Raw genomic sequence first — 27,854 nt, 5'->3', positions numbered from 1 at the left:
ACCTCTTCTGTAACTGAGGCCTTGTGATCATGCTGCTCTGAAACACCAGGAATGAGAAAGGCCACCCTCCTTGAGTTCACATGGCCACTGAAGTTGAGAGGGGAAGAAAGAGGCTTGTCCAGGGTCACAGAGGGAGGCAGCTGACTGGGACTTCCCTGCTCACTCCCAGGCTTGGTTCCCCTGGCTCAGCTTCTCCCAGTGTAGGATGTCAAACATACTCAAGCCCCTTCCCTTTTTCCCTGGACCCCCTGTAATCTCAGCAGGCTCCAGCCTATCACTTCTCATCACCTATTCTCATGCTATAGCTATTTCTTCATCTTTTAAAATATGTGATACCCACAAACAAGTGTATATCACAGTTATATGTTATAAAGCACAATCATATAACCCATAAATTCTTCCCCAACTCCAGAACTAGAAAATTATTAATAGCTCGCACTACCCCATGCTCTTACTCATCTCATCTCCCATTCCTATATCCTCAGAGGAACCATTTCTTCCTTTTTTAAAAAAAAGTTTTATCAGATGTGTATGCCCAAAGAATATATTAACTTTTGCTTGTTTGTCAATGGTATAAACTGATGTCATACTGTATATAGTCTACTGCATTGCTTTTTTAGGCCTCCCAAATTGTTCCATATTGTTGCAGGTAGCTGTTATGCCTTAGTTTTCACTGTTGTATGTGACTGTACTGCAATGTAAGTTTCTATTCCCCTGCTGATGGACATTTGGGTTGTTTCTAGTGCCCCCTGACCATCCACTTTGCACCTCCTCCTCCACCAGACATCTCGAGGTACCCAGTCCACACCTCATAGCCACCTCCTAGCTAAGCTCCCAAGATCCTGCTCACTGACCCTCCTCTCACTGTTCCATGGCCTCAGCTATATCCACACAACCATGGCTTCCCCAATCACTGTCTTTGACTCTCTTCTCAGCTCCGGACTCTACAAAAGGCATAACTGTTTAGAACACTTACTCTGTGCCAAGCACTATTCTCAGCATTGTATATGTTTTATTTCATTGACTATCACAGCAACATAAATGGTAGGCAATATTATTAGACCCATTCTACAGATGAGAAAACTAAGGCCCAGAGAGATTGAGTAATTTGCCCAAGACTACATATCTCTTACTCTTCTAGTCCCATAGACAAGTTTCTCTCTCGTGCTCCACTCTCAGTGGAGACATCTCCAATTCCCTATGCCCAAGCTAGAAACTGAAAGTCAGCCCTGACTCCTGCCTTGTTTTTACCCACTCCTTCATCCAATTCGAGCCCAAGTCCTGTGGGTGCTACTGAGTGAACCCCTTCTCTCCACACCTACCAGGTGCCCCACTGCTCCTCTTGGATCATTGCCTCTCACCACACTCCCTTGCAGGCCCCAATCTTTCCCTCTTCCAGCAACCTGCACACTGCAGCTCAGGAGGGCTTTCTAAATCTATCACCATGGCCCCACCTCCAGAAGAAAACTCAGCCTTCTCTGCCCCGTTCCCTCAAACTCTAAAGTACAGCAACTAGCCCCAGAAAGGATACCTTCCGGCCCCCGCTCTCCTCTGTCTCCTCCTCTGGGAAGCCATCCCTGGCCTCAGCTTCGAGGGGGGCTATGAACCCCCTCTGAGCTCCACAGCCTCTGTACAGCCCCCTCTCTACCACTTAGTTCTTTTCTCCTGTCCCCATTAGACTGCACTCCTCAAAGGCAGAGACCCAGACTCATGCACTGCAGCAGCTTTAGTGCCCAGGCAAGGCCTGCACACGGGAGGTGCTCAATAATTTTGAAAGGATAAGTGAACAAGCAATGACAGGAACCGTGGGTGATGCTGCCTTCTGAGTCCCAGAAAGCAGGATGATTCTGCCTGGCCCCAGAGCCGGTGGATCCTGGCTGCTCCACTGCCGCCCAACCTCTGGGACTGTCCCCCAATGGCATGAGCTCGTTTCCTGTCTTTACACCTTTTGGAAGGATTTCCATCTCCGCATCTTTCAAATTCTGGAATTCCTTAATGTGGGAGAGCTCTGGCACAAGGAAGAAGGAAGAGGAGTCTAACCCTTTACCTACTTTCAGTCAACATCAGGCATTTTCAAGAGTGGGGGGTAATTTTGCCCCCAAGGGAGAGAAAATTGATTCTTGGAAGAGGGAGATGAAAAAAATCTTACTATTTTTGTATAAAGTACAGATATATATAAAGTATATAAATAGATACACAGTATATATGTGGTGTCAAAATATCACATAATTAAGAAAAAATATCTAAAAGACTTCTGAGGAGATGCCCCTCAGAAAAAAGGTTGAGAAACTCTGACCTACACACTTGGGCCTTGTTTTGTTTGGTCCAAGGCCTGGTCAAAACTGAGGGAGAGTCTCGAGCCCTTTCCTAGGACAGCTCAAGGCATCCCCAGAGCTGACCCCCCAACCAGCAAGCTATTGTCCTTTTCCCAAAACCATCCCTTTCCTGCCCTATGCCTAAAGTTCACTGTTCTGTGTCTGGCAGCTTTTAATCTCATCCTGTCCCTCCTGAGGGGGCAGGTGGGCCCTTCCCCATTCTCCTCCAAGAGGCACCCTGGCTCCCAGGGCTGGAAGGAGTTGGAAGCCTCTTAGCTCCATGCTCCAGCCTTGGGCTACTGCATAACCTTAGACTTCTTGGGAGAATCCAGGAGGGAAACCCAACCACAGGAGGCACCCAGGAAGCAAGGGTGCTACTTTGGGACAAGGCTTGCTTTATTGAAGTGAGAATCAGGTCAGAATATTACTTAAAATCGCTCTATGTAGATGGAGTCACTTAAGGGTGGGCCAGGCTGGATTGAAGGTCTGTTGTGGGGGGACACGGAGACATGGGTAAGGGCAGAGGTCATGGTTTGAGGAGCCATAGTCTTGGGCAACGTGCGTATTTTGTGGTCTTCATATTCCACGGGGTTCTCCAGTGTCTGGGGCTTCCGTGGGATGGTGGAGCTAACGAAGACCAAGTAGATGATGCCACCTAAGTAGGCACCCAGGGGCGGTGCCACCACTGGCACCCACCACCAGTTTTTGGCCCTGCAGGCAAGAGGCAGAGGCCTATTGAAGGGACCAAGGCCTGGAATATCGCCTACATCCACCCAGGCCGAGACGGGGAGTAGGGCCTGAGAGTAGACGAATGACCCCTATCCTAGCCCAGGAGTCACCTCTGAGTCTGGGGCCCTGGTCAGCTTCGCCCTGATTCAGGAACAGGGACTTATCTGGGGGCAGGATTTACATTCAGTCCAGGAGCAGGATCTGCATTAGTGCTGGTCTGGGGGAAGGTCAGGACCCACTCCTGCCTCCCCAGGCCACCTGGCAGCTCTGCAGAACTCTCCTGTGCTGCTCCTCACAACATCTCCACTCCCCTCTCCCCACACCCTGCATGCAAAGAACCCACAGAAAGCTCACAGGAATGTGCTGGGCAGGGCAGTACCTGAAGACCTGTGTGCCCCAACCAGCAATAAAGGTGAAGAAGCGAGGAGGCAGGTCCCGGGATGGATTGATGGCATATCCTGAGTTCATGCCCAGGGATGATCCAATGATGACAACAAGGATGCCAATCACCAGAGCCTGTGTCCCTTGCAGTGCTGGGTTGTTCTCCTCATCCGTGATGGCAGAGAGACACAACTGGAGCATCCCTGTAACTATCACCTGGGGAACAGATGCCGTGGCAGCCACCCGGGGCCACTAGCCCAAACCCGCTGGCAGGGACATGTCTTGGTACAGTTCCCATCCAGAGTTCTCGTCCTCTCTATGGTGAGGGGCTGCCTACTGGCCTCTTCCTGAGGTGGGGAGGGCCTAAGGAGGTTCACCCACCCTGGACCACTGACCTCATCCAGAAAGCCCCTCCACAGTGTCATGTGATCAGGAAGGTAGGTAGCAAAAATGTTAGCGGTGGCTACAGGACCAGTCACTGTCAGATGTCCTCCTGAGTAGTTGATAATGGCTGCTGTGGAGACACAGATGGAGTGTGAACCTATCCCTAGCTCAACCCCACTGGAGCCTAGAAATAAGGTTGTAGGATGGAGGGGTGGAGAGTGCTTCCAAGGGTTCTCTCTCCCAGACATTTTCAGTCCAGGACACAGAGGTTGAATCTGTCCATATTTCAGAGAAGGAGGCTGAGGCCAGAAACAAACAACTCAGGGAAGGACACTCACTGTAGAAGAGGCAGTAGATGGTGGCAGCAGCCAGGAAGGAACCCAGGAACTGACCCAGTACGTACACAGGAAATTTCTTCCAGGACATGTGGCCTAGTGCACAGCTGGTGAAGGTCACAGCTGCATTCATGTGGGCCCCTGAAGGATGGGCAAATGTGTCGTGAGAGCGAGAGCAGAAACCAACAACAATAATAAATAATATTGAGAGCAACAACAATATAATAAGGCAAGCATTTATGGAATACACTCATTTAATTCTCACGAGGACCCAACAAGGCAGGGACTACCATCTTCATTTCACCATTAAGGAAAAAGCTTGCCTAAGTTGACCCAGCTAATAAAAATGATGTGTCAAGGGGGCTCATTAAGAGTCTGGATAAGACAGAGGAAAGGAGTTTAGGGTATTATCCCTCCAAGTAGCCAGTGAGGGTGAGGTGCTGGCTGACTCGGAGCAAGTGCTGGCTAGAGATGGGCAGGAAGAGCCTGCAAGGAAGGGATTCCCAGGCAGGGCCCAGGCTCACTCACCAGAGATTTTCCCTGCCACGTGCACGCCCATGGTGACTCCAAAGCCAAAACTTAGGTTGACACTGAGGTAGCTCCCGAGGCTTCCTCCTAGAACCATATGGGCCACGGAACCAAGGCCAAACACCTGCGAGGGAGGGGCCTCTGAGGGGACTGCCTGCCCAGAAGCTCGGACCTCAGAGGAGGGCTCAGAGCTCAGTTTGGGCTCCTCGCCCTCACACCCTGAGCCTCCCTGCATTACCCTTAGAGACCCTCTGCCATGCCCTCTTCCTCCAGAGACTTCCTTCTTCATGACCCCTGGCCCCTGTCAAATAGGTCTCTAAGATCTGACCAGTGAGAGCTGTGTGGGGGGCATTAGAGGAGCCGGAGTGGGGCAGTAGAGTCAGGGGCTCTTCCAGACACCTCCAGGCCCCTGCACTGCAAGCTTATCTGAAGTTCAGGGGAGGGGACAAGGCTTCGAGGAGGGCATGGCTGGTATGGATTGAACCCCTCAGAGCATCTGACATTTGAGCCTAGCCTTAAGGAAGTTTCTTCAAGGGATCAAACTTCATAGACTCTGCCACTAACCCACACCTCAACCTTCACCCACCCACCACCCACCCTGCCCCACACACGTCAGCCCTGGAAGCCAGTGGGGTTCTAACTCTCTTAGCTCAGCAACATTCGCCCTCAGGTGTCATTCCTGAACTTCTAGCTCTTGCCCATCCCTAACTGCTGGATCTCCTCAGCGATCCCTTTCCCTTTTAGGGAGATTAGAGTCCTGAAGCTAGGCCCTCACTCAACTTCCTTCAGCAGCCCACCTGAATCTATATCTGCCTATCCCTTTAGCCCTGGTACCTGCACCCAGTCCCTCCCTCCCTCTGTAGAGGCCTCCCTCTTGCTCGTATCTTCCAGCCTCCCCTTGACTGGCTCCCATAGACTCGGGTCTCTCCCTTCCTAAATGTAAACCTTGCCACCTCAGCTCAGCTTCCCTGTCCAGTTGTGGACTTCTGGATGCCCCCTCCCTGTGTCAGTCAGACTTCAGGAAAGAACCCACTGTCTGGCTCCTTTATCCCTTCCCTTGCTCTCCCCTCCTTAATCTGGCTTCCACATGTCAGGGACACCTAAGCTCTCTCTGAGGGCTCCAGCCTCTTGATTTCTCAAAGGTCCCTTCAGACGTTGTCTTACTTGACATTACTAACTCTGAGCTCCTGGAAAGTCCCTCCTCTTAGCCTCCATGACATCTCTCTCTCCAGGTTCTCCTCTTACCTACATAGCCTCTCCCTCTCTACTGTTCCCTCCCACATTCTTTTTCATTCATCTGCCTCATGAATATAGATGATCCCAGAGCACCATCCCTGGCCCCTTTCATGTCTCACCCCAGTCACTCTTCTTGGGTCTTTTTACCAAGTCTATGGCTTCAAATATGCCTGCCGTACTAAATTCTCAAAACCTTTGTCTGGGAGCCAGATCCATATTTCCAAATACCCACTGGAAGTCTGGATGTTATAGGCATTTCAGGCTCTGTGTTGAAAGCCCACCGTCTCAGAAAATGTGACCCTCATCCTATGTTCTCCATCCCACTTAGCCAAGCCAGAAACTTGGATGTCACAAATGAGAGCTTCCTCTCCCTCTTCCCCCAGAGACCTAATCAGCTCTGCTTACATTCTCCCCAGATCTTTGCCTCCTCCTTGCAGCCAGAGTGATCTAACACAAAAATCTGATCATGCCCTTCATTCGAACATTCTCTGGCTCCTCTCCATTTCTAAGATAAAGTTCAAACCCAGTAGGCCACCACTTAAGAACTTTATAATTTCTGCCTTTCAATTTCATATCTGCTCCAGTGTTCTCTATGTTCAGCAACAGTATTATTACTAAATAATAATAACCATTTATTGAGCATTTACTATGTGCCAGGTACTGGTAAGCAAGTTATATCTACCGTCGCCTTTAACTCTTACACCAACATATGCATTGGTTATTGTTAGTCTCCCCATTTGACAGATGGGCAATCTGAGGCTTGGAGAAGTTGAGTTAGCTTGTCCAAAGTACACAGCCTGCATGTAGTGAGTCAGGATTTGAAACTAGGCAGTCACCTGTGCCAGACAGCCTCAAACAAAACCACCACGCTACACCCTTTGTGCCTTGCTTTCTTATTCCTCTGTGTTTTTGCACATGCTTTTCCCTCTGTATGGAATAGCTGACCCTAGATCCTGAAAAATTAATACTGTTCTTTAAAGCCACACTCAGATGGCACCACCTTTGAAAAGTTCTGTGTTTTGGACATATTCTCTCTGAGGGATCTCTAGATTCCAGACTGCTGGAAATCAGAATCTAGATCTGTGTCATCCAATATGATATGATGGCACTAGCCACATGTGGCCATTATGTACTTGAAATGTGGCGAGTCCAAATTGAGATCTGCTGTAAGTGTAAAGTACAAATTTCAAAGACTTAGTAGGAAAAGGGGAATGTAGAATCTTATTCATAACTTTATCTTGATAACATGTTGAACTGGTAATATTTTGGATATGTGGGTTAAATATAGTAACTATTAAAATTTTACCTGTCACCTATTTTAAAATATGGCTACTAGAAAAATTGAAATTACAAATGTGGCTTATATGGTATTTCCCTTGGCAAGTCTGTTCTAGAGTTTTTGAAAAAGAAAACCTGGAGAATTGTGGACATGGAGGCTACTGCCGAAGCCATTGGGGAGCAAGAGGCTTCCTGGAAGAGGACACAGAGTGGGACGGCACCTGAGGGCTGAACCTAGAGCCACACGCCAGCCCTCACGGGTGGGTGTTAGAAGCCCCAGCTGGAGCAGGTGTAGAAATGAGAAAAGAACAAAAAGAGAATGCGTCCTGGACACCAGGGAGAAGCAGTGTCCCAAGGAGGGTATGGTTCACACAGTCACCTGCAGCCTCCAGGTCAAGTACATGAAGGCCTGGAAAGCATCCCTTTGGATGTGACAATCCAGCAGCCATTAGTAATGTGGTGAGCACTGTACCATCAGGCCATGGGGACAGAAGTGAGGTCCCAGAGACTGAGAGGTGAGTAAGTAGTAAGGAAGAGTTGAAGGGATCAATGTAGACATCTCTTTGAGAACTTGCCTGAGAAGGAAGGGAGAGGCTGAAGATAAAGGAGAGAGAAAAGGACAGAAACAAGTACCTTAGTAGACTGGGAGGCAGGGCTCCTCCTTGAAGGAGATTGGACCACCCTAGAAGAGGGGAAGATATATAGATGCACAGGTAGATGAGGTCTGGTGGTAAGAGGGACAGGTGAGTGAGGTGGCAGACACTGGAAGTCTACCTGACGGTTTTCACTGTCAAGCTGGAGAGCAAGCCATTTGCTGATTTTAAAAAAAAAAAGGCAAAGTACAGAGCATCTTTGGAGAAGTCTGAGAAAAAGATGAAATAGCCTGGATAGAGTATGGGAAAGGCAGTGAGCAGAGCCCACCGGCTTCCTCAAGACCCCCAGGGCACATGCGGAGGGGCCCAGGGATGGGCTGGCTTAGGGCCAAGGGTAGGATGAGGCAGGAGAGGACAGGAAGAGATGGGGCGTGGAGGTTGGGAGTGAGGCCAGGATAGTCTGACAGGCTTGGGGGGTCAGGAGGTATAGGGAATGGAGCCGCATGGAGGGTCTAAAGGCCCAGGGTCCCCATTTCCAAGTAGGAGCTCAGAACTGTTTGCTAAAAGTAATGAATGAATGAACTCCACACGATCTGTGTCACGGTTACCGTTGACAGCCCGTGGACCTAATCCATTCAGCACATATGTTCTGTTTGGATAACTTGGTATTTATGACCAGAAGTATCAGCTTCTTGCAAGAACTCAGAAGCCCAGTAATGCTTGTCTGCATTCTGCCCTGCATGGCCACAGTCAGCCAGAGTAGTGGCAGCTATGTACTTACGCAGGTCAGCACTCTGCAGTTAGCCACAGACTCCACCACTCTGAGTTGCTCTCTCTGGCCCCTGGAATGTGTGAGTTTGCAACCCTTGCCCATGGTTTATATCTACAGCTGGTTTTCCAGAGCCCTGATGGCCCAGCCCCTCCCCTCCCTGGTCAGTGAATATGGCCCAGACTGTCCAAGTCCCTCCAACAGCCACGAGGCCAGCCCTGAGGACAACGCCCCCAGAGAATTGAGTAGAACAGTCCATTTCCCTCATCCAGGCTGCAGTAAATAGGACCCAAGGTCACACTTGCTTTTCTGTAAAACCTTCACCGTGATGACTCACTGAGCTTTCTATCAACTTGGTACAGGTCCAACAACTAAAAATAACAACATAATGTCCTATATAAGTTTAAACCTCCCAAAGTTCTTTTATAAGTGTTACTTCCCTTCAATCCTCACAGCAAATCTGAATAGCAAATGTTTCTGCTTTCACTCTACAAATGGGGAAACCAAGGCCCAGAGAGGGTTCTTGAACTACCGAAAGCCTGAAAGCGAGGGCCTTACTTCAGCTGGGGGAGAGTTAACAGGCCAGGATGTTAGAAATCCTGCCATAGCTACACTAAGGGGCAGAGCATAGAGATTAAGAGTCAAGACTCTGATATTAGGCTGGGCTGGATTTACTCTTAACTTAAACTGTGATCTTGGGCAAGTGACAGTCTTGTGGAGCCTCAGTTTCTCCATCTGAGAAATTGGGGATAATAATAGACCCTCTCTCACAGGATTATTGCAAGGATTTTGGAAGGTGTTACATGTACGGAGCTTAACATCACTGCCTGGCATATAGTAGGTGCTCAATAATAATCTCAATAAAAGGAAGAGAAACACAGACATGGGTAGGCATCATTCTTTGTGGGTGGTACCTGTTTCCTCTATGAGTTTTCTCAGGAAGCACCCTCTTGCCTCTACAGTTCCAAGGTTTAACTGCCCTCATGGGACTGGAATGTTTTGTCATAAATGAATTACTTTGCTCTGAATTAAGGTGGGACAAAATCCAGTGCTGCCATCACAGCTCAGGAGCCAAGCAGGAGGGTGGGTAATGGGGGAGGGGGGAGGGTGGGAGGCAGGGAGAAGAGAGCAGCTGAGAGCACTTGTCATAATGACCAGAGACCAACACATGTGGGCTCTTGGCTTTCTTTACACAAGTTTGCCAGCTCGATGTTAGTGTTTTGTTTACCAATGAGGAAGCGAATGTCCTGAACAGTTAAGATGTTGTGGAAGATCACACAGCTAGAAGATAACAGAGCCAGAGCCAGAATTCAAACCCAGCTCCAAAGCCCATGAAGGCCCCATTCAACACCCTTCAAAACCGAGAAGACAGACTCTGAGCCACAGAGAGATCTGCCCAAGGCCAGCTAGCTAGTGACTCAGTGGAGGATCAGGATAAGAACCCAGGTGTCCAGAGTCCCCTGGGCTCCATGAGCCCCATCATCTCCTACCATGTGACTCAATGCACGTGCACTCACACACACACACAACCACAGGGACACTCACATTCTCACACACACTTCTTCTCTCTCCCGACTTCCTCGGCATGTTCCTCGCCATCTTTGCTTCCCTTCCCAGAGGCTGCCCCATCTTTCCACGGACCAGGGCCCTCTGTAAGGTGCAAACAGGCATGGCTACAGCTGAAGGGCAGGGGCTGGCTGGGGTAGATGGCAGGGCTGAAGCAGGTGGAGAGAGAGGGAACTTCTAAGAAAACTCACCTCCTGCTTGGAACAGTGGTTTCTGTCCCATCATCCACTAAAAGATCCCTTGCCAAGGTCCCCAGTGACCTCCGTGTTGCCAAACCCTACAGGCCTTTGTCGGTGCTCACCTTCTCTGACCTGTCCGCAGCCTCCCACACGGCTGACCACTCCCTACTGTGGACCACCCCCAACCCACGCTTCTGTAACCTGGTCTCCCCCTGCCTTTTCCTCCCACCTTTCTGGCCAATACTTCTCAGGCCTCTTTGTGTGCTCCTCTTCATTCTTCAGAGCTCTGTACTTAACTTGTTTTCTCTTCCTATATACTCTCGCTGGACAGTTTTTATAACCATCATCCATATTCTGATGAACCGTAACTCTTTACTTCCAGCCCAAACCACGACCTGGAGCTCTAGACCTCTAAATCCAACCACCCCTAGGTTTCTCACCCCGCACCTCACCTGATTACATCCAAACTGACCTCACCTTTTGCCCTGCTCTGGGCCCTGGGTTCAGAACAGCTCCTTCAGCACTTACCCCACGTCTCTGGCTTGCGAAGTCTCCTTGATTCCATCTTCTCTGATGGCCTCAAACATGTGCCTTCTTCTCCATCCCTAGACCAGTTACCATTCTCTCTCTATCTTAGGTCATTGTGACAGTCTCTTAACTGATTCCCCTCCCTCCAGCCTTGCCCATTCTGCTGGGGTTCCACACCACACCCAGAATATCCTTCTAAAATCCAAATCTGACCACAACGTTCCCCTGCTTGAAAGACTTCAGTGTCTTTGTATTGCCCTCAGAATTAATTCTCGAAGCCTGATTCAATGTTCTCTCTAATCTCTTTCCCCGTAGTTTCCTTTCTCCTCACTTCCAGCCATGCCCTCTGACTCCCTCCAGCCCATGGCTTTGTTACGCCCCCACATATTATGAGACCTTTCTCTCCCAGAAAGACTTGGTGAGGAAGACGGAGCTCTCTCCTTACTTTCCTATGCTTCCCCCTCAGGATCCCAGCTCAGAGGCCAGGAAATGGCCACTGCGACCCGGGGGGTCAGCAGTGGGGAGGGGGTCACAGATCGCCCTTATTGAGTGAGCTCCACCCACCTGAAGTCCTAGGGTTCATGCTCCTTCCTCAGAGCTCACCACCCTGTGCCACCCATTCACTCACCATCATGACATATGTGCTTATGAGCTCGGCCAGGAACTCTCGCACCATCTCCTTCTGCAGTATTGTCCTAGGCGACGAGACCATCCTGGAGTTGTGGGTGGACCTGAAGCAGCAGCCCGAGCCCATGGGCAGAAATGAGACTCAAGTGCACTTGCTGCCCATCGGCCCTTCAACGCATGGCTGAGTTAATGGGCAACCCAGTGGCCTCTCTACACACACCTCCTCTTGCCCAGAGCTGCTGGAGGAGCTGGAATCAGAGACATCTGAGAGCCACAGGGACATGGAAAGGGACAGGGGGTAGATAGCCAGGCCATGCCCCTTCTTCCTTCTGATGGGGACTGGACCAGTGAGAAGGGCACGCCAATGAGGCCACTTTGCAGAGGGGGCAGTAGAGGATCTGATGAATGCCATCTCTGGTACCAATGAGCCTTGGAAGAGAGCAGGCAGGAAAGTGGAGCTCAGTTATCTGTCTGTCTGCCTGCCTGCCTATCTGTAGGAACCAGATCTCTGGAGACACAGTCAAGATATCAGGCAGGAGGACCTGGCAACCACCAGATACTCTGCAAACAGCACAGAGTGGGGCAAAGTCTGCTCCTGGGCTCTATAAACAGAACTCAGGCCTGAAATATGCACCAGGTTCTGCCGAAGGTGAAGGGGTCTGCAAAGTACGCCAGGCTCTGCAACCAGGTCAACACAGAGAGATGTTTGTGAGTGAGTAAACAAATGAACAAACAAATGAGAGAGAGAGAGAGAGAGGAAAGGAGGGACTGGATCTTACTCCCTGGTGTATTCTCAGTGCCTAGCACAGTGCCAGGCACATAGTAGGTGTGCAATATATATTGTTAAATGGGTGGAAACTGGGAAATTTATTTGTCTTTCTTTCTACTAGATCCCCAGGACTTTCTACAGTGCCTGACACATGGTAGATGTTTGATAAATATTTATTTAATAAACACTTGATTGGATAGACAGATGAAAAAGTGAGTTATAGGCTCCAACATCTCTTGGGGTTGGTGTATAGAGCTTGAATTTAGAGAAGGAGATGAGGTCTAGAGGCTAAAGAGAAGAAACAGGTACTGACAACTCTTAAGTATAGCCTTAGTGCCTGTTAAGACTGGTGACCCTACCCCCTGCTGAATGCCTGAAGTTGACACCAAACACTCACTACCTTACCCTGCTTGGGATAGCAACATCAGCCCCCCAACCCCACCCCAGGCTTTCCCCAGTCTCACAGAAGCAAAGAATAAGCAGAGAGAGTGGGAAATGTAAGCCAGGCATACATTTTCTGGCTGAGACTCCATGTTCATATCTCATCCAGCCCAGTCTTTGTTCTGTCCTTACCCCAGGGAAACAAACCCAGGCCTGTCCATGTGGAGGGGATGTGGAATTGCCTGGATGATGCACTGACTCCCATCCAACTCCAGCTCCCATGTAGCATCAGGTAGGGGTCCTTGATCCCTATAATCGGCCTCTCCAACCCTGAAGAAGAGCCTAAGAGCAGACTGAGGCAGGTAGGAACTCAAGAACAGTCCTGAGAAGGTGCCAGAGGAGCAGAAAGTCAAAGACATCGAGAGAGTCTGGAACCCTGGCCCCTTCCTCCTTGCCACATGGCAGGCAGTACACAGTAAGCAACAAATAACCACCTACTAGCCACTGAACCACAAATTTTTCAAATGCCTGCTATGTTTAAGCTCTGTAGTAAAGACCACTGGCATGACCCCTACTCTTGGGAAGAAACCTCATTAACTAAGCGATTACTATAAAGTATGAGGAGTGTTGCCCACAGGTGAAGAGTGAGCACTGAGGGATTGTAAGGAGGAAGCAAATGTTCTAGAGGTGGGAGTAGGAGGCTCTCCAAGAGGAATAAAAATTTAGGTCAAGAATAGAAGACTGGCCAGGTGAAGGCTGGTCCCATCAGGGGAGGTGGGGAAAGTTCTAGGCTTTGGAATGGCATGGGCAGAGAGGAGTGCAGGGCCAGATGGCAGAAGGCATCATGGCCCATGTTAGGGAGTCTTAACTTAATCCAGAGGGCCAGGGGGCTCAGTGGAAGATTTAAGCAGGACTGCCTCCTCTATGGAGGCTGAGACGAGGGAGCAGGTGTGGAGGAATGGTGAGAAATCAGGAAGCTTCTGTCCCACACAGACAGAGGTGATGGCAGTCAGAGCCAAAAAGGTGCCATGGAGATGGCTAGAAGACAGTCAAACCAACAGACCTTGGTGTTTGATAAAAGAGGAAAATGGAAAGGGAAGAGTCAGTGATGACCCTAGATTTTGGCTAGAGTAGCAGAATGACATGTGTAGCACAGGAGAGAAACTGCAGGCTTAGGCAGAGAGGAGTCCTCTTCTAGGTGTGTTGAGTTTGAGGAGATGACCAGTAAGGAGGCAGCTGGTCATGTGGTATCATTTAGAGACACACATTTGGAGGTCACTGAATCATAGGTGGCCATTTGACCCATGGACATAGACAAGATAGCTCAAGGAGAGGGTGTAGAATGAGAAAAAAGTATCTAAAAAAATTAGCCTACAAAGAAACTAACAGCCAACCTAAGTAATATATGCTAACCAAGAAACTAAATACCTAACAACTCACCAACCAACTCTTTGGCCGACTAATCAATGACAACTTAACGACTAACTGACTTTCCTATTAGCTAGTTCATTTAATTATCTAATCAATAAAACAACAGTAAACTACCCAACTAACCTCAAGCCAACCATTGAACTGCTAACCAACATTCATTCATTCAACACGTTTATCGAGCATCTACTTATGAGTTAGTCAGGCACCTGTGATACAAAGTAAAAACTCAGTCTCCACCCTCAGGTTGCTCCAACTCGTGGGCAAAATGGATCATGGCAACACTGTCAGAAGTGATAAGCCCCCGGGTAGGAGGCGAGACCCGAAGAAACTTTTGAAGAATGAGCAGACGGTGGCCTAAAGTGGCCACAGGGGAGTAGGGTAGTAGTAGAGAGAATGGTGAGAGTGAGCACATTCTAGGTATTTTAGGAGACTAGATGTGAGGCATGGGGGAGACAGGAGTGTCAAGGACAAGATCTTTACCTCTGGCTTGAGCAACAGAGGAGAAGGAGACCCTAGACTGAGCTGAGAGTATAGGAAGAGGAGTGGGTTTGGGGGGAGTATAGGAAGCTATTTTCAGCTGGGATCGAGTTGTCTGTGGGACACCAGTGACTCTTTAGAAACAGGGTCTAAAGCCCAGGAGAGAGTCCTGGGTTGAAGACAGCAATGCCATCAGCACAGAGCGGGAACCATTTGTTCTCGCTATCCAGGAGTGCACAAACAAATACCCCCGCTCATGTGGAGGTGACAGGCGGCGATGTAATGAGCAATAATGGAACAGGCAAGTACATTTGTATGTTAGAAGGTACATTTGTGTGTTAGAAGGTAGTACGTCCTAATGGGGAAAGATTGAGCAAGGAAAAGTAGGTGGGGTATGATTTTAAATAGGGCAGACAGGGTAAGCCTCATTAAGAAGGTAGCATTTGAGCAAAGACATGAAGGAGGTGAGGGAGTGAGCCATGTGAATAACTGCAGGAAAAGTGTTTCAGGCAGAGGGAACAGTCACTGAAGGACTCTGAGAACGTTTGAAGGAAAGGAAGGGAGGTCAGTGTGATTGGAGTGGGAAGAATGAGGGTAGTGTGGGGGAGGTCAGAAAGGAAACAAACTAGTTAGGCAGGGCCCTGGCACTGAAAGGACTTTGGCTTTTATTTCACCCCAAGAAACCTGAGCCTGAGAGGGTGAGAGGTAGCGAGTTCAGTTCAATTGAGCACTACCAACACAGGGGCAGTAGGAACCTGATGACCTCCCCCTTGACCCTCATTTGGGTCTTTCTGAGCCTCCCTCCCCTCATCCCAAGGCCCGGCCTGTGCTTGGCCATGGGCACAGGAGAGAGGGGCCCATAAGCTAGTGGGGGGATGGGGAGGAGGGTGTCTGGGGGGATCAGCTGTCATGTAGGAGAGGCTGAGTGGGGCAGGGAGGGTACTGAGTGTGCTGGGTGAAGGGTGGGAGGCTGACATAGGAGAGTGGTGCTTACCGCTTCTTCTTGTTTTCTTGAGCCATATTCTGTCTGAAATTTTTGAATGCTGTGGAGCCAAAGAGAGGTTGCTAGGGCTGGGAGACACAGAATTTGGCCCCACATTCTCATCAGACCTCAGCGCCCCCGCCCCTCGCCCCCCAGGGGAGAAGCCACAAGGACAGCTCCTATCAGTTCCAATCCCTCAACCCAGCCAAGCTGGAAGGGGGTGGGAGAGGTGGACATACTTCAGCCAATGGGAAGAGGCCCTGGAGTTCCACCTCCTCTACCCATGCTGTCCTCAGGACCCCTGACCTCTGGACCAGGCCCTTCAGAGATCCTCCTGAACTTCCCAAGTCTGCAACCCAGCTTTGGACAGTGGAGATACCCACAGACTCCCCTCAGTGGCTTTACCCTCACATATATGACTATTATTGACTTTGGTCTAACCTCAAGCCCTCTTGCTGCTGACTTAAACTGTGACTTTCCAGAGCTGCTTCTTTGCACATGTGCATGCACACACACGTACACACATGCACGCACGCACCCACACATACACACAGGATGAGGTCCTAAAAATTCATTTAGCCCGTACTCTCGCCTCAGAGCAAAGTCTACTCTTCTCACTGTTTCCGAAAATTCTCCCTCATATTTCCATTTTCCCCACAAACGACATCACGAACGTAACCCTTGAGTATCTCCATCCTGTACGTCCCCTTTGTCTTCTAGCCCGATTCCCTCTAACTGCAGCACAAGTTCACATCCTTAGCCCTGATTGCAGAAACCCTCTGGGGGTGACGGTAGGAGAACTCCAGGGGTAGAGAAACCACTCCAGCAAAGCCAGCAATCGACCCACTCTCTGATCTGCGTCCCTTCTGCCTTGATCCAGAGTCGCTGGTCTCCATTCTCTGGTCCCACCCCCATGCTCGCTGAAGGCCCAGCACAACATACCTTCCTGATCTCTGCTCCACCGCTGGTCCTCCCAACGGCCAATTTACAGGTAAGGAAACCGAAACCTGGAGTGTCGCACAGCACCTCAGGACTAAACCAGAACAGACATCCAGGCCTTCACCTCCCAGCTGGGGTTTCTTTCCAAAACAGTCCCATGGTCACCTTCTCCCCATATGGTCCCAAAGGGAGTGGCACCCCAAGTATAGGCCCCTGCCTAGAGCCAGACTCACTCTGCTGAAGCACCTTACGTTTCTCAGAGTCTGCTTTGGGGGCTTCTCAGTTACAGCAGCTCATGGTTTTGCTCCTCTATGACTGTCTCAGGCTCTGGCTGTTCCCCCAGGTGGGGCTCCGCTGTCTCTGTGTCCCTAGTCTAGAGCCCGCCTCCTTGGGGTGGCTCCAAGTGCTGTTTTGCTGCTCCAGGGGAGAGGTCAGTGGGGCAGGGGTTTGGCCGGTGCCACTTGAGCCAAGTCCAGATGCACTACCCAAAATAGCATCCTTTCTCCTGCCAGCAGCGCCATGGAGACTAGGTTCTAAGGCAGAGTCCTTATGATGTCAGAGGTGGAGCTCTGAGTGGACTCTGGGCCTCATGGTCCCAGAGGAAAGGCTTCCCTTCTAAGCCAGGCATTCAGCCCAGAGCGAGAGGAAGCCTCCCAGGCCCCAGGTCCAGGGGAGGCTCCAGAGGCTCCCGAGCCCCCAGCTGTGGGGAGAGCTGCACAGAATGGGAACTGGAAAGTTCTCTGGAGATCAACAATCAGGTGGAGGAATTGGAGAGAGGATCCTGGGTCAGTCTTCAGGGAGCCTTCATTCTGAAGGAGGAAGGAGAAACTTAGGCCCTGGACTTCCCTGGTCTGAGGGGAAGAAGGACACATCAGCCATAGTTGCAGTGAAACCCTTGTCTGAGAGGAAAGGTAGAAAAGCCAAGCCTGGTCTTCTGCGGGTCCCTAGTCTGGGGTAGAGAAGAAGAAGCCTGGGTCTCCTCCTCTGGGAGCCTGCATCTGAGCAGGGCAGGGGGAAGCCTAGGCCCTGCCCTCAAAAACACTTCCCTCCAGAGAGGCAATGGAGACCTCTGTGAAGGAACCGAAGCCAACCAGAGTGTGGGGCTCTGACCCAGAGCTGCAGGAACTCAGTGACTGAGATGGGGTCAGGAGCAAGCCAGGGGACCAGCTGCTGTCTGAGAGGACTTCTGGAGCTCAGGTATGGTTGGTCATCCAAGGATAGAGCAGTGTGAGATCTGAGCAGGTCACCCAGTGATGAGATAAAGAAGAATGGTTGCTGATCTGCACACTGTGAAGAGACTTAGAAATCTAACTATGGGAGGTGAACACACAGTCTAAATATATATATGCCTTACTGTTAAAATGTACACCTGAAACTTATTAGATTTCAATAACCAGTGTCACATAAGTAAGTAAACAAACAAATAAATGAATGAATGAATAAATAGACTTGCCAGGTGGAGTGGTGGATGGGAACAGGAAGTCCAGGGAGCTTCTGAGGCCAGCAGTCCTTCGTCGTGGGGAGGCAGTATAAGATTTAGTTGCCCAAAGCCATCTCTGGTAATAGAACTGTCCTCCAGAGGGTGCCAACAGACCAGGCCAGGTCTAGAAGCCTCGTTGCTCAGGTCCCCACCCCAAGTTGCCCTGCAGGTCACTCTGCAGGGAGACAGGGGTCAGCTGCAGTCCTAGGGCTTCTTATTCAGAAGCCGTCCTTAAGGAACAAACTTCCACTTCAGCCCCGCAGGCTGAGGCTTCACCCCTCACTCACCTCTGCAGACTCCAGTGGGCTCAAAATGCTAAGTCCTTCCTTCAGTATAGGGGAGACGTACCCTAGACATGGAAGACACCTGCCTTTATTCCTTTCCTGTGTATGCTGTTGGGATAAGGGTAAGGTAAGGGTCAAAAGTGGAGGTGGGATCTAGGATGAGGTCAGAGCTTGAGCAGAGTTGGATTGGGCTGGGATCATGTTGGTGAGTGAGGAAATTGGGATCCATGTGCAAGTTAGAGGTTAAGCCCGGGACTCATTCACTGGGCGAGGTGCTGGGGACCAGAGGTGGAGAAGACACAGTCCCGTCCTTTCTTGGGAGAGATAGATAACTGGCAGGTAACTTAAGATACACTGTGATAAAGTGAAGGGAATACAGGCAGCAGCTAAGCCATCCTGGAGGGGAGTAAGAATCTTTCAGAAGAGATGACATGCGAGCTGAGTCCACTGAGGTGAGCAGGGGAGGGTGGGGCGGGGCTGGCAATTTGAAGCCATTTGGAGCCCAGTGGGATTGTGAGAAAACCTAATGAATTCTGGGACCTCTAAGTGGCTTGCAGAGGGTTGGAGAAGTGGGCGGGGGCAGACCGTGAAGGACTTTGTCCGCCAGGACACAGTATCAGACTTTATCCCAAAGCGCCTGAGGAGCCCTTGAAGGGTTTTAAGCAAAAAGGAGAGTGAAGTAGACCATTTGGGGTCTTCGAGGCCCTGGAGCATCCAGTAGGCAGAGGCACAACTGGGCCTGGGCTTGGGAGAGAGGTCCACCTAGAGAAAGAGAACAAGAGATATCAGTACCTGTGCATTCACCTGGGAGTCAATGAAATTGCCAGGAAGCACGAGTGAGTGAGGCAAAGGAGAGGGGCAGGATTCTGGGGACAGAAGGGTGACTGGGGAGTAGCAGCTGACGAGGGAGATGGAAACCCAGACACTGGGCTGCCAACAGACTATCAGGAGCTTGCAGGGTCTGTGGGCCCAGAGTTGGGTGTGAGGTGGGGCCAGCCTTGAAGAGCTGGTACGATGGAGGGTAGCCACAGCACTAAAGAAGTGGTGGCTGAGGAGACAGAAAGTTCAACTGAGGAGCGAGGAGAGGCAGCTAAAAGGGCCATGAGGCTGGGCGTTTGCGTCAGAGTTGGGTCTAGACAGAGCCTGGGGGGATATCCAGGGCCAATGGGGATGATGGAGGGCAGGGAGGGGATACCTGGGGTCCTGTTTTCACAGGGTAGGGTCTGAATAGAGTCACCAGATAAAATACAGGAGGCTCAATTAAATGTGAATTTCAGAGAAACAATTATTTGCAATATTTGGAACATATTTATACTAAAACACTATCCATCTTTTCTCTGAAATTCAAATTTAACTGGGTGTCCTAGCTCTGAGCCGCAGTGAATGAAGTCCCCTCTAGACACCTTGCACACTGACCTGGGTTTGAGTCCTGGCTGGGCATCAAATTCACCACATAACCTTGGCTCAGGCCTGCCCCTGAGCCTGTTTCCTAGTGTGTGAAAGGTGTTGGCAGATGTGTGGTCCTCCCACTCAACTACTTTTGGTATCCAGACAGGGCCCAGGGAAAGGTTTATGAAGGCAGCAACAGTCCATTAAGTCAAAGACTAATTTAGTTGAAATGATAAATAGGTTGAAAGTGAAATGGTAATTTTAGTGTGCTACCGGGGCAGTTTTTGCAAACTTTCATGTTTCTTTAGGCAGTTAATCCCTCTTTCAGAAGTTATTCAATTTTTCAATTCTAATTTTCTCTGTAGTACACTATTTTTGCTACTGAAAGTTTCGAAATGACCCAGTGCTCATCAATCTCGCATTTCTTACTCACTACGCTAAAAATCTTACAATATGAACTGGTGAATGGGGATATTAATGTTCGACCTAACTGAAAATTTAAATATTTATGAACACATAGCCAAGCAAGTCAAGCAGATATAACTGTCTATCGTTGAAGTGGAAATTTTTTAAATAGAAAACAAATTTTAAAATCTCAGATCCTTTTATTTATTTATTACCTAAATACAAACAAGTCAAAAGAACCTTAAAAGACATGACAAGTCTTGACTCCATGACAACTACTACTTACATTTTAGTAGGTTTCCTTCTAATCCTTTTTTCCTGTACACACATATACATGTCTTTCCTCATTTTGTCGACAATAAGTAGAATAAAAGTTTTGTAAAGTTTTGTATAGTACTTTGTTCACGCAAACATTTACCGAGAGCATCTTTTCATGCTAATAAGTTCACATCCGCATCATGTATGTGGCTGTACAGCACAGAATTGCTTTCAATTTAAAGTTTTTCAACTCCTCTATTATGAACATCACAGGACCGACACAGTTGGCTGAAACCCAGTTAGGAATGAACAAGCAAATAGAAATTTTAAAAAATCAAACTGAAGAAAAATATTCAAAGATGTTAAAACTAATCTGAACTTTCCCAAAATGCCCCCCACCCAAAGTGGTGATGTATAAAAAGCTAATCATTTCAGCTAATTTGTTTCAACTAACATGCTGTTTAATTAACTTACCTATCATGTAAACGGCTTTCAATCAAATTATTTTATTAGACTTGAGGTTTCTCAGACTTTTTTGTGACCTGGAATCCTTCGTATAACTCAGGAGCAAGGTAGCAACTTGCCCAAGATCACCCAGAATCTGAACATCCAGATCAGGGCTCTGTCCCTTACCCTGGGAGGCCAGGTCCCCCCAGGTAAGAGAATTGGGGGCTAAGAAGCTAGACTGGGGATGGGTAGGGGGCAAAGACAGGACCCAGGATGATCTTTAACTCTGATGCTCTGCAATGCCCAGATCCCCCTCTCCCCTCAGCCCAGGCTCTTATCCTTCATTCTCAGAGTCATGCCCGGACCTCCAGGGCAGAGTGGACAGATACTAGAGCAGACAGAGTCAGGAGGCACAGCCAGTTTCCCAAGGGCAAATATCCTGTGTGTAAGGAACCACAGCCTTGCTCCACTCTAAAGCTCATGTCAGGCTGCCTAATTTGGCATTAGAAATCAGGCCTGTCCCTTTCTAGTATGAGCTGGAACTGTCAGGGAAGACTTCCTAGAGGAGGCGGTCTCATCAACAGAGTTGGGAGATGACACTGAAGGAATTTGCATGTGGGAGAAGCATTTATGTCTTTGTATACGTCTATATGTAAACATGTATATGTGTGAATGGGTAGGTGTGTGTGTGCATGTGTGTATATGCATCTGTTCTTACATGTGAAAACCTCTCTGCAGGCTCTTGCTCTCTCTTCTGTCTCTCTCTCTTTCACACACACATACACACACAGAGTCTTCCACATGTGAGTATGTGCCCATTCCACTGGGTTAATATTTTCCTGCCTGCGTCAGCATGGTCCCAGTCAGTGGGCAGCTCACTGCAGGAACGTGCCCTATCTGATCTGGTCAGGTTCTATGGGCCTGCAACAGGGGGCTTGGAGTGGGCAAGGAGCCCATTTCAGCAACCCCAGGGCAAACTACTCTCTCTCCACTCTCTTGCTCAGCCTGAGAAAGTAGGCAGGTCCAGTGGCCCAGCAGCCCCAATGTGATGTGATTGCCCTGACTCCATACTCACACTGAGGGCTCCCCGAGTGGGGCAGCCTCCCTTCCTCCCTGCATATGGACAAGGCCAGTGACTCCCTGAGATACCTCCCGGGTCCCTTGTTTTTGCCCAAATCTCAAGGCCTCTCCAAACACAGATGTTCCAGCAAGTAAACACGAAGTAGAGACCTGGAGGAAACAGTATGCCCACTTCAGTAGGAAAGCATGCCACCCTGTGGGAGGGTGGGATTTTATTTACAGCTTTCCAGAAACATAGTGATTGCACAAAGGGCCTGTACAGAGGTCTGTGTGGGCAAGGACTAGGGCATGGGCACCCACAGGCGTTGAGCCTCAGCCAGGAAGGCTAGGTGGAACACTGGGACCCTGAGTAGGGCGGGGCCTTCCCGGTTCCTGAGCCTCTCCAGTGTCAGTGAAGGGTCTTTCCATGCCCAAACCAGTACCTGGGTGCAGGCTGGGCCGGATTGGGCTTGGCAGGCAGACACAGTCTCTTCTGCTCTGAGCACAGCCCGAGGTCTACGGTGAGTCAATTGAGGATAACCTAATGCATCTCTGTACGGGACAAAGGTGGAGCATGGAGGGAGGATGACGACCAGCAGTGAGTCTGTTCCCCATGGTGCAGGCTTAGTGGCTTCTAGCCTCCCTCACACTTCATGTCTGGGCAGTCTCCTCCCACCCTAAGGCTGCTGCTGACTTTCACGGCCCTTGCCACTTTTGCCTTTATGGGCCCCCTCCTCCTTAAAAAATTTAAATAAAAATTATATATTACAACCGTGTTAATATAAAGACCAACATATTAACACTGTATATTAAAACATTTTCTTGAACCTATAAGTTCATTTTTTTCTTCTTTTAAGACAAAACATTTTTTGTGGGCCTTTAAATAGAACATCTTAGAGAGCACTATATCTAGAGAAGTTGGCCCTGCACATCCCTGACGTCCTCTCTGACTACACAAACACTGTCATCTCTCCAGTCCTATTACCAGCCCAGATCTCACTCCACTGTTCCAGAGCAAACGATCCAACATCACTTCTGTTCTTTCTCATAAGTTTAATGGACATATCTACCTTCGCCTGCTCCAATCCAACTTTATCCAGTCTTCTCCCAAATCTATCCACTCTGGTTTCATCAGTCTTTTTTCTTTTTTTTTTTTTTATGAAGTATTTTAAATTTCAGCCATTATGTCATTTCACGCCTACATTCTTCAATATTCTCTAAAATATATGAACAATTTCTTACGTAATCACGATGCACTCCCGTGGAATTATTGAGTATCCACAATTGTTTCAAAATGTCTTTTTGCATTAATTTGTTGGTTGGTTTGAGTCAGGATCCAAACAAGTTCACACATTACATTGGGTTAAATGTTCTCTTAAACACGAGCAGTTAGTTCCCTTTTCTCTCTCTTATTTGTTCATGTCACTGACTTGAGTAAATGTCGTTCTATAGGAGTCTATGTTCTGGATTTGTCTGTTTGCTTCCTTATGGTGTCATTTAACTTTTCCTCCATCCCTTGCATTTCTTAGAATATACAGGAAGTTAGCTCTAATGGTATGATTTTATTTAGGTTCAATTTTGGTGGGGGGAGGGGGAATCTTTTGTGAATAGTGCTGTGTGCTTCCTCTTGCATCTCATCCAGAGGCACATAATGTCGAGTTGGCCCATGCTTAGTGATGCCAGCCAATCAGTGCTTCAGAGGGTGGCAGCCTGATCCTTCCATTGTCAAGTTTGCCATCAGCCATTCACCTTCTGGTTCCATCTTTTGATTTTTGCCTAAATCAATTTCAAAATCCTTTCGCACTAAAGCATTTTAAAGGAGACGCTCTGAGCAGCAATTTCTTAACCCACAGAAAAGAAAGGTCTGATAATAGTGGAGTCTCTCCAGTGTCAGTGGAAGGTCTTTCCACGCCCAAACCAGTACCGGGTTAATCAGAACAAAAAGGGAGTCAGGATCAGGGAGGCTTCGCAGGAGGATGAAAGCGTGAGGTGGTGGCTAGAAGTCTGAACCTGGGTCTTGTTTGGGGTTTGACTATTCAGGGAGGACTCCCCCATTCAGGTGGTGAGCTATGGTTCATAGCTCAGGCTTTATAGCCAGGCAGACCTGAGCTTGAATCCAATTCAGCCTCTTAATTGGCGTTGGGTAACTTTGAGCAAGATATTTAACTGGGTGTCTTCAACTGTGAGGTGGAGATGCTAATCCTCACCTGGAAGGATTGTTGAGAGAATAGAGTGAGTTGGTAAGGGGCGTAGAGAGTGCCTGGTGGAGAGTAAACACTGTGGTATTTGAGGAAGGGGACCCTGTACCTCAACCCTCCTGCCCTAACCAACTCTTGCCTGACGCCAGGGCCAAATAGAAGGGCTGGAGGTGGAGTGTATGCTCATTCCACAGACAACAAGACCAAAGCCCATGGACTTCCACTCAGACCTTGAGCCACTCCAGCCGGGTGAGTCTGATCTTCTAGCCCTTCCCATTGCAAACTGGCCACTCAGCTAACGGGTCTTGACTCTTGTTGGTTCCGGCCTGGGGGCGGGGCTGCCCCAGGCAGCTGCAATCGCCAGCTCAGCCAACAAGCAGCAGGCTCACCTAGTGACTGAGTGATCCATCTGTGACAAGGCGACGGACAGGCAGTCTCCTGGGGACGTCCTGGCCTGTATAGTATATTATGCATAGCAGATGCACAATAAATGTACATCGAGAGGTCTATGGCCATGCCACCCTGAACATGCCGGATCTCGTCTGATCTCAGAAGCTAAGCAGGGTCAGGCCTGGTTAGTACTTGGATGGGAGACCACCTAGGAAGACCAGGTGCTATAGGTGTTAAAAAATAATGTCAATTGAGAGAATTGAGCTCCCACTTCCCTGAGTGGAAGAGAACTAGGTTATCAGGGATGGCGACTATGCCTGTGTGTGAGATGGAATGGGGATTTGGGCAACCTCGGAATTCGTGGCCCCATGCCCCGGAGCCCTGAGGTGAACAGCCAGGGCCTAGCAGAGAACCCAGAGCTCTTCACTCCTGCTCTTGTTCCAGCCTGTTTACTCCTGCCTTGCCTGCTCCCACCCACAACCCTGGACTCCAGTTAGCCTCTCACTTGCTTACCACAGCAGCTGAGGCAACCAGCCTCGGGCTTCAGTGAGATGGGGTGAGGGTGTCCAAACACCTCCCCTGCCCCGTCCCAACCACATCCTTTTAACAGCACTCAAACGACTGGGCACTAGCGCCCCCTGTTGGCGGTCTAACCTGACTCCTTTGGCCTGAGCCCACTAGAGGCACCACTCATGAGCCCCCTCCTCCTGATTCCCCACAAGAGACTGGCGCAGGGTCCTTCTCTGAGGGGAGACACGAGGCTTTATGTAGCCCAGCCCACACACCTTCATTGTGGCTTCCAAGTTTTCTTTTCATGTCACCTGTGCTGCTTTCCTTTCTTGTTTTGTTGACTTTGGTGCTGTTTGTTTGCTCAGGCTAAGCCTACAGCCCCCAGGATGAAAACTCTGAACCTGGAAAAGTGTGAATCTGAGAGACAGCAAGCTGGGGTTGTGGAGGCAGGGGCAGGGGTTTGGAATGAGAGACCAGGAAAGCTGTGAGCTGGTTCCCAACCTCAGTCTGGGGGACACTGCTGTTCACCCCCAGCAGGCAAGCACAGTTGGGAGGAGGCAGGGATGGGTGGACAGACTTTCTGAGCCTCACTTCAGGCAGGTCTTGGCCTGTAACGTTAATTTGTTTTGAAGCTCAGCCCCAGAACTCTAAATGCCTAACTTCTTCAGGAAACTCGAACACCCCTTGTAGGTCAGAGTGCAAGTTCTCTGGAGATTGTTACCTGCTTTTAACCCCTGGTCCAGCTGAGCAACTTGGGACACTGCCATTCCTCATGTGAGGCCCCTAGCACCAAACCGCCTGCCTTTCCCAACATCCCCATGAGAATCTGTTCTCCAAAAGCCTTGGAGGTGGCCCTCCAGGAATTATTGGCCCCTTCACATTTTACAGTGGGACAGTCGAGCCCCAGAGAAGGTAAAGGAACATCTCCAAAGTCACTAAGTGAGAGCCTGGAGTAGAATCCAGTCTTGCTGGCCCCTAACCCAGGCTCTGTGCCCCACTTTAAGCATCTCTCGGATCTTGGAGCATGATGGGAAGGCCCTGCCACAGGCCCTGGGTGCTATGGCAGGGGCCGGCACACCCAGACATGGGTGTGCACGCACACAGCGTGCCAGTGCACACTGCCACACAAAGCAGGGGAATGGGCAACCTGGAGCTGATGTGCTCTCCTCATATCCTACTAGGCCAGACACCACCTGGACTCTAATGTCCTTCCCACCTGCAGAGAGAGTAAGAGAAAGCTCTGGCTCGATGCCAACCCTCCACACTCACTGCTCTTGGCCTGCCTGTGTGTCCTGTGGGTGTGTATGCCTTCTCAGGGTTAAGATGGGGGAGCCACCTTGGCCTGCAGCCAGAAGCTTAAAGGATAAGCTTAGAGAAACCGCTGCCATCACTATGGGCTTAGAGCGCCTGACTCTGCCAGCTGGTCCAGCCAAGCCCTTGTTGGGGAGGATGAGCTGTCATCAGGGAGCCCTCTTCATCTGCCACCCACCCAGGCCTCCGCCTCTCTTGGCTCAGCCATCTCCAAAGCTGCATCCCTCTTTCAGGGAGACACCTGCACTCATGCACGTGTGCCTTGGGAAGAGCTGTGTATTCACCCATACTACCTCCACCTCATACCACACACACCTTCCAAATCTGGGGCCCATGTCTTTGCACATCCCACATGGGCTGTGTGCACAGGGACTTTCCCAGCCTGTATGCACAGTCAGACATGGGCACGCATCTCAGACTCAGGCATGTAACACAGCATATACACATACCCCATATAGATGAACACACAGGTTCTCCATTCTACCAAGGCCATATGAGGGGTGACTCACCTGCTAAACCATGGGACTTGCTGAGCCAGAACAATGGGAAGCCCCAAGCTGACAGCTGTGGCCTCAGGGGACCAACACCCTGCGTGGGGCCCGCCCTGCCACCATCTTCCAGCACACCCCAACCCTCCCCTTCAATCCTATTACCTCCTGCGCATACCCTCACCCAGGACTGATGACAGAAAGGCACCTCTATTCTTTTCAACTTCATATATACATACACATACATAAACATATATACACACATATATATACACACATACATATGTATATATTCAGCTGAGCTGTTGTCTGTCACTCTACCTTGAGGGCTGCCATCAAACTTTTGCTGTTAAATACAGATGCCCTAGGGGAAAAACTGGGATGGCAAGCATGACCCATCCTCTCTCCTCTCCCCTGTCCAAACTCTATGCCTCCTATCTATAACCCCTCCATGGAAGCCCTTCTATCAACAATAATTCACACTTCTCCCCTTTCTTAGCTTGCATACACTTAGCCGAGAGCTGCACTCTGGGCCCAGACAGGCTCTGTCCCCTCTTGTCTTCTTCTCCCAACAGTGTATTCCTGCTTAGGAGTTTGTACCCAAGACTGGGAGCTCCCTAAGAATGGAGGGGCAGTCTACAAACAAAGAGCTAGGAGGCCAGAGTGGTCAGGTGAGTGTGTTATCCACTTGATGAAGGAAGCTGGTAAAGCCCACCTACCCCTGGCTCCTCATACCCCATCATCACTGAGTCAAGTCCTGCTGGGTCTGAAGAATGACCTAAAACTTCTACTATATGCCAGGCATATCTGTCAATACACGATCAAGTTGTACATGCATTAAAATTAAGAAACAACACTCAAAGTCTCATCATCTTTCTAGTCTGAAAATATAACATAAAGCAGTTAAGAGTGTGGCCTCTGAAGCCAGATTGTTAGGTTCAAATCCAAGCTCTACTGCTTACTCACAATTTAATCTCTCTGTGCCTCAGTTTCTTTATCTGGAAAAAGGATATACGAGTATCTATGTACCTCATGAAGTTCTTGTGAATATTAAGTCAGCTAATAACACACACGGAGTGCTTAGGAGTGGCCCTGGCCTACGGTAAGTGCTCTACGGTAAATGCTACTACTGTTCCCCTTCCCTCCACTAATTCAGTGCCTTATAATCTGTCCCTAACAATCTAATCTTTGCACATCTGTCAACGTGG

General features: G+C 49.5%; 1 protein-coding gene and 1 pseudogene across 7 annotated transcripts; one reads left to right on the top strand and one right to left on the bottom strand.

The window, feature by feature from the left end:
• Positions 1–1,311: 1,311 nt before the first annotated feature.
• AQP7 (aquaporin 7) lies at positions 1,312–16,759 on the bottom strand. Of its 7 annotated transcripts, none has more exons than XM_039875561.1 (9): positions 16,679–16,759; positions 16,431–16,521; positions 15,501–15,577; positions 11,450–11,552; positions 4,673–4,796; positions 4,148–4,285; positions 3,821–3,939; positions 3,424–3,641; positions 1,312–3,026 (listed from the first exon to the last, which is right to left on the bottom strand). In XM_039875561.1, the coding sequence occupies exons 3-9, from the start codon at positions 15,524–15,526 to the stop codon at positions 2,744–2,746; spliced, it is 1,011 nt and encodes a 336-aa protein (XP_039731495.1). In that variant the 5' UTR covers positions 15,527–15,577; positions 16,431–16,521; positions 16,679–16,759; the 3' UTR covers positions 1,312–2,743. The 7 variants fall into 7 exon arrangements, with proteins under 7 accessions (XP_039731495.1, XP_039731496.1, XP_039731497.1 ...); XM_039875562.1 differs by having other exon boundaries at positions 16,674–16,688; XM_039875563.1 differs by having other exon boundaries at positions 11,450–11,696; positions 16,431–16,739.
• Positions 16,760–24,451: 7,692 nt separating this feature from the next.
• On the top strand, positions 24,452–24,570 carry LOC120612996 (uncharacterized; annotated as a pseudogene).
• Positions 24,571–27,854: the final 3,284 nt, after the last annotated feature.

Source organism: Pteropus medius, unplaced genomic scaffold, assembly GCF_902729225.1.
Source record: "Pteropus medius unplaced genomic scaffold, Ma_sr-lr_union100, whole genome shotgun sequence".
Taxonomy (NCBI): domain Eukaryota; kingdom Metazoa; phylum Chordata; class Mammalia; order Chiroptera; family Pteropodidae; genus Pteropus; species Pteropus medius.
This window is presented reverse-complemented; position numbering and strand designations above follow the sequence as displayed.

What these genes read in the sequence shown, in the direction of transcription:
- AQP7 (XM_039875561.1), bottom strand. Translation starts at nt 15,526, where the DNA reads ATGGCTCAAGAAAACAAGAAGAAGCG. An exon ending in CAAGAAAACAAGAAGAAGCG is followed by an intron (nt 11,553 to 15,500) that starts GTAAGCACCACT and finishes CTGCTGCTTCAG; the next exon opens with GTCCACCCACAACTCCAGGA. An exon ending in GGAGGGGCTTTCTGGATGAG is followed by an intron (nt 3,642 to 3,820) that starts GTCAGTGGTCCA and finishes TCTGTTCCCCAG; the next exon opens with GTGATAGTTACAGGGATGCT.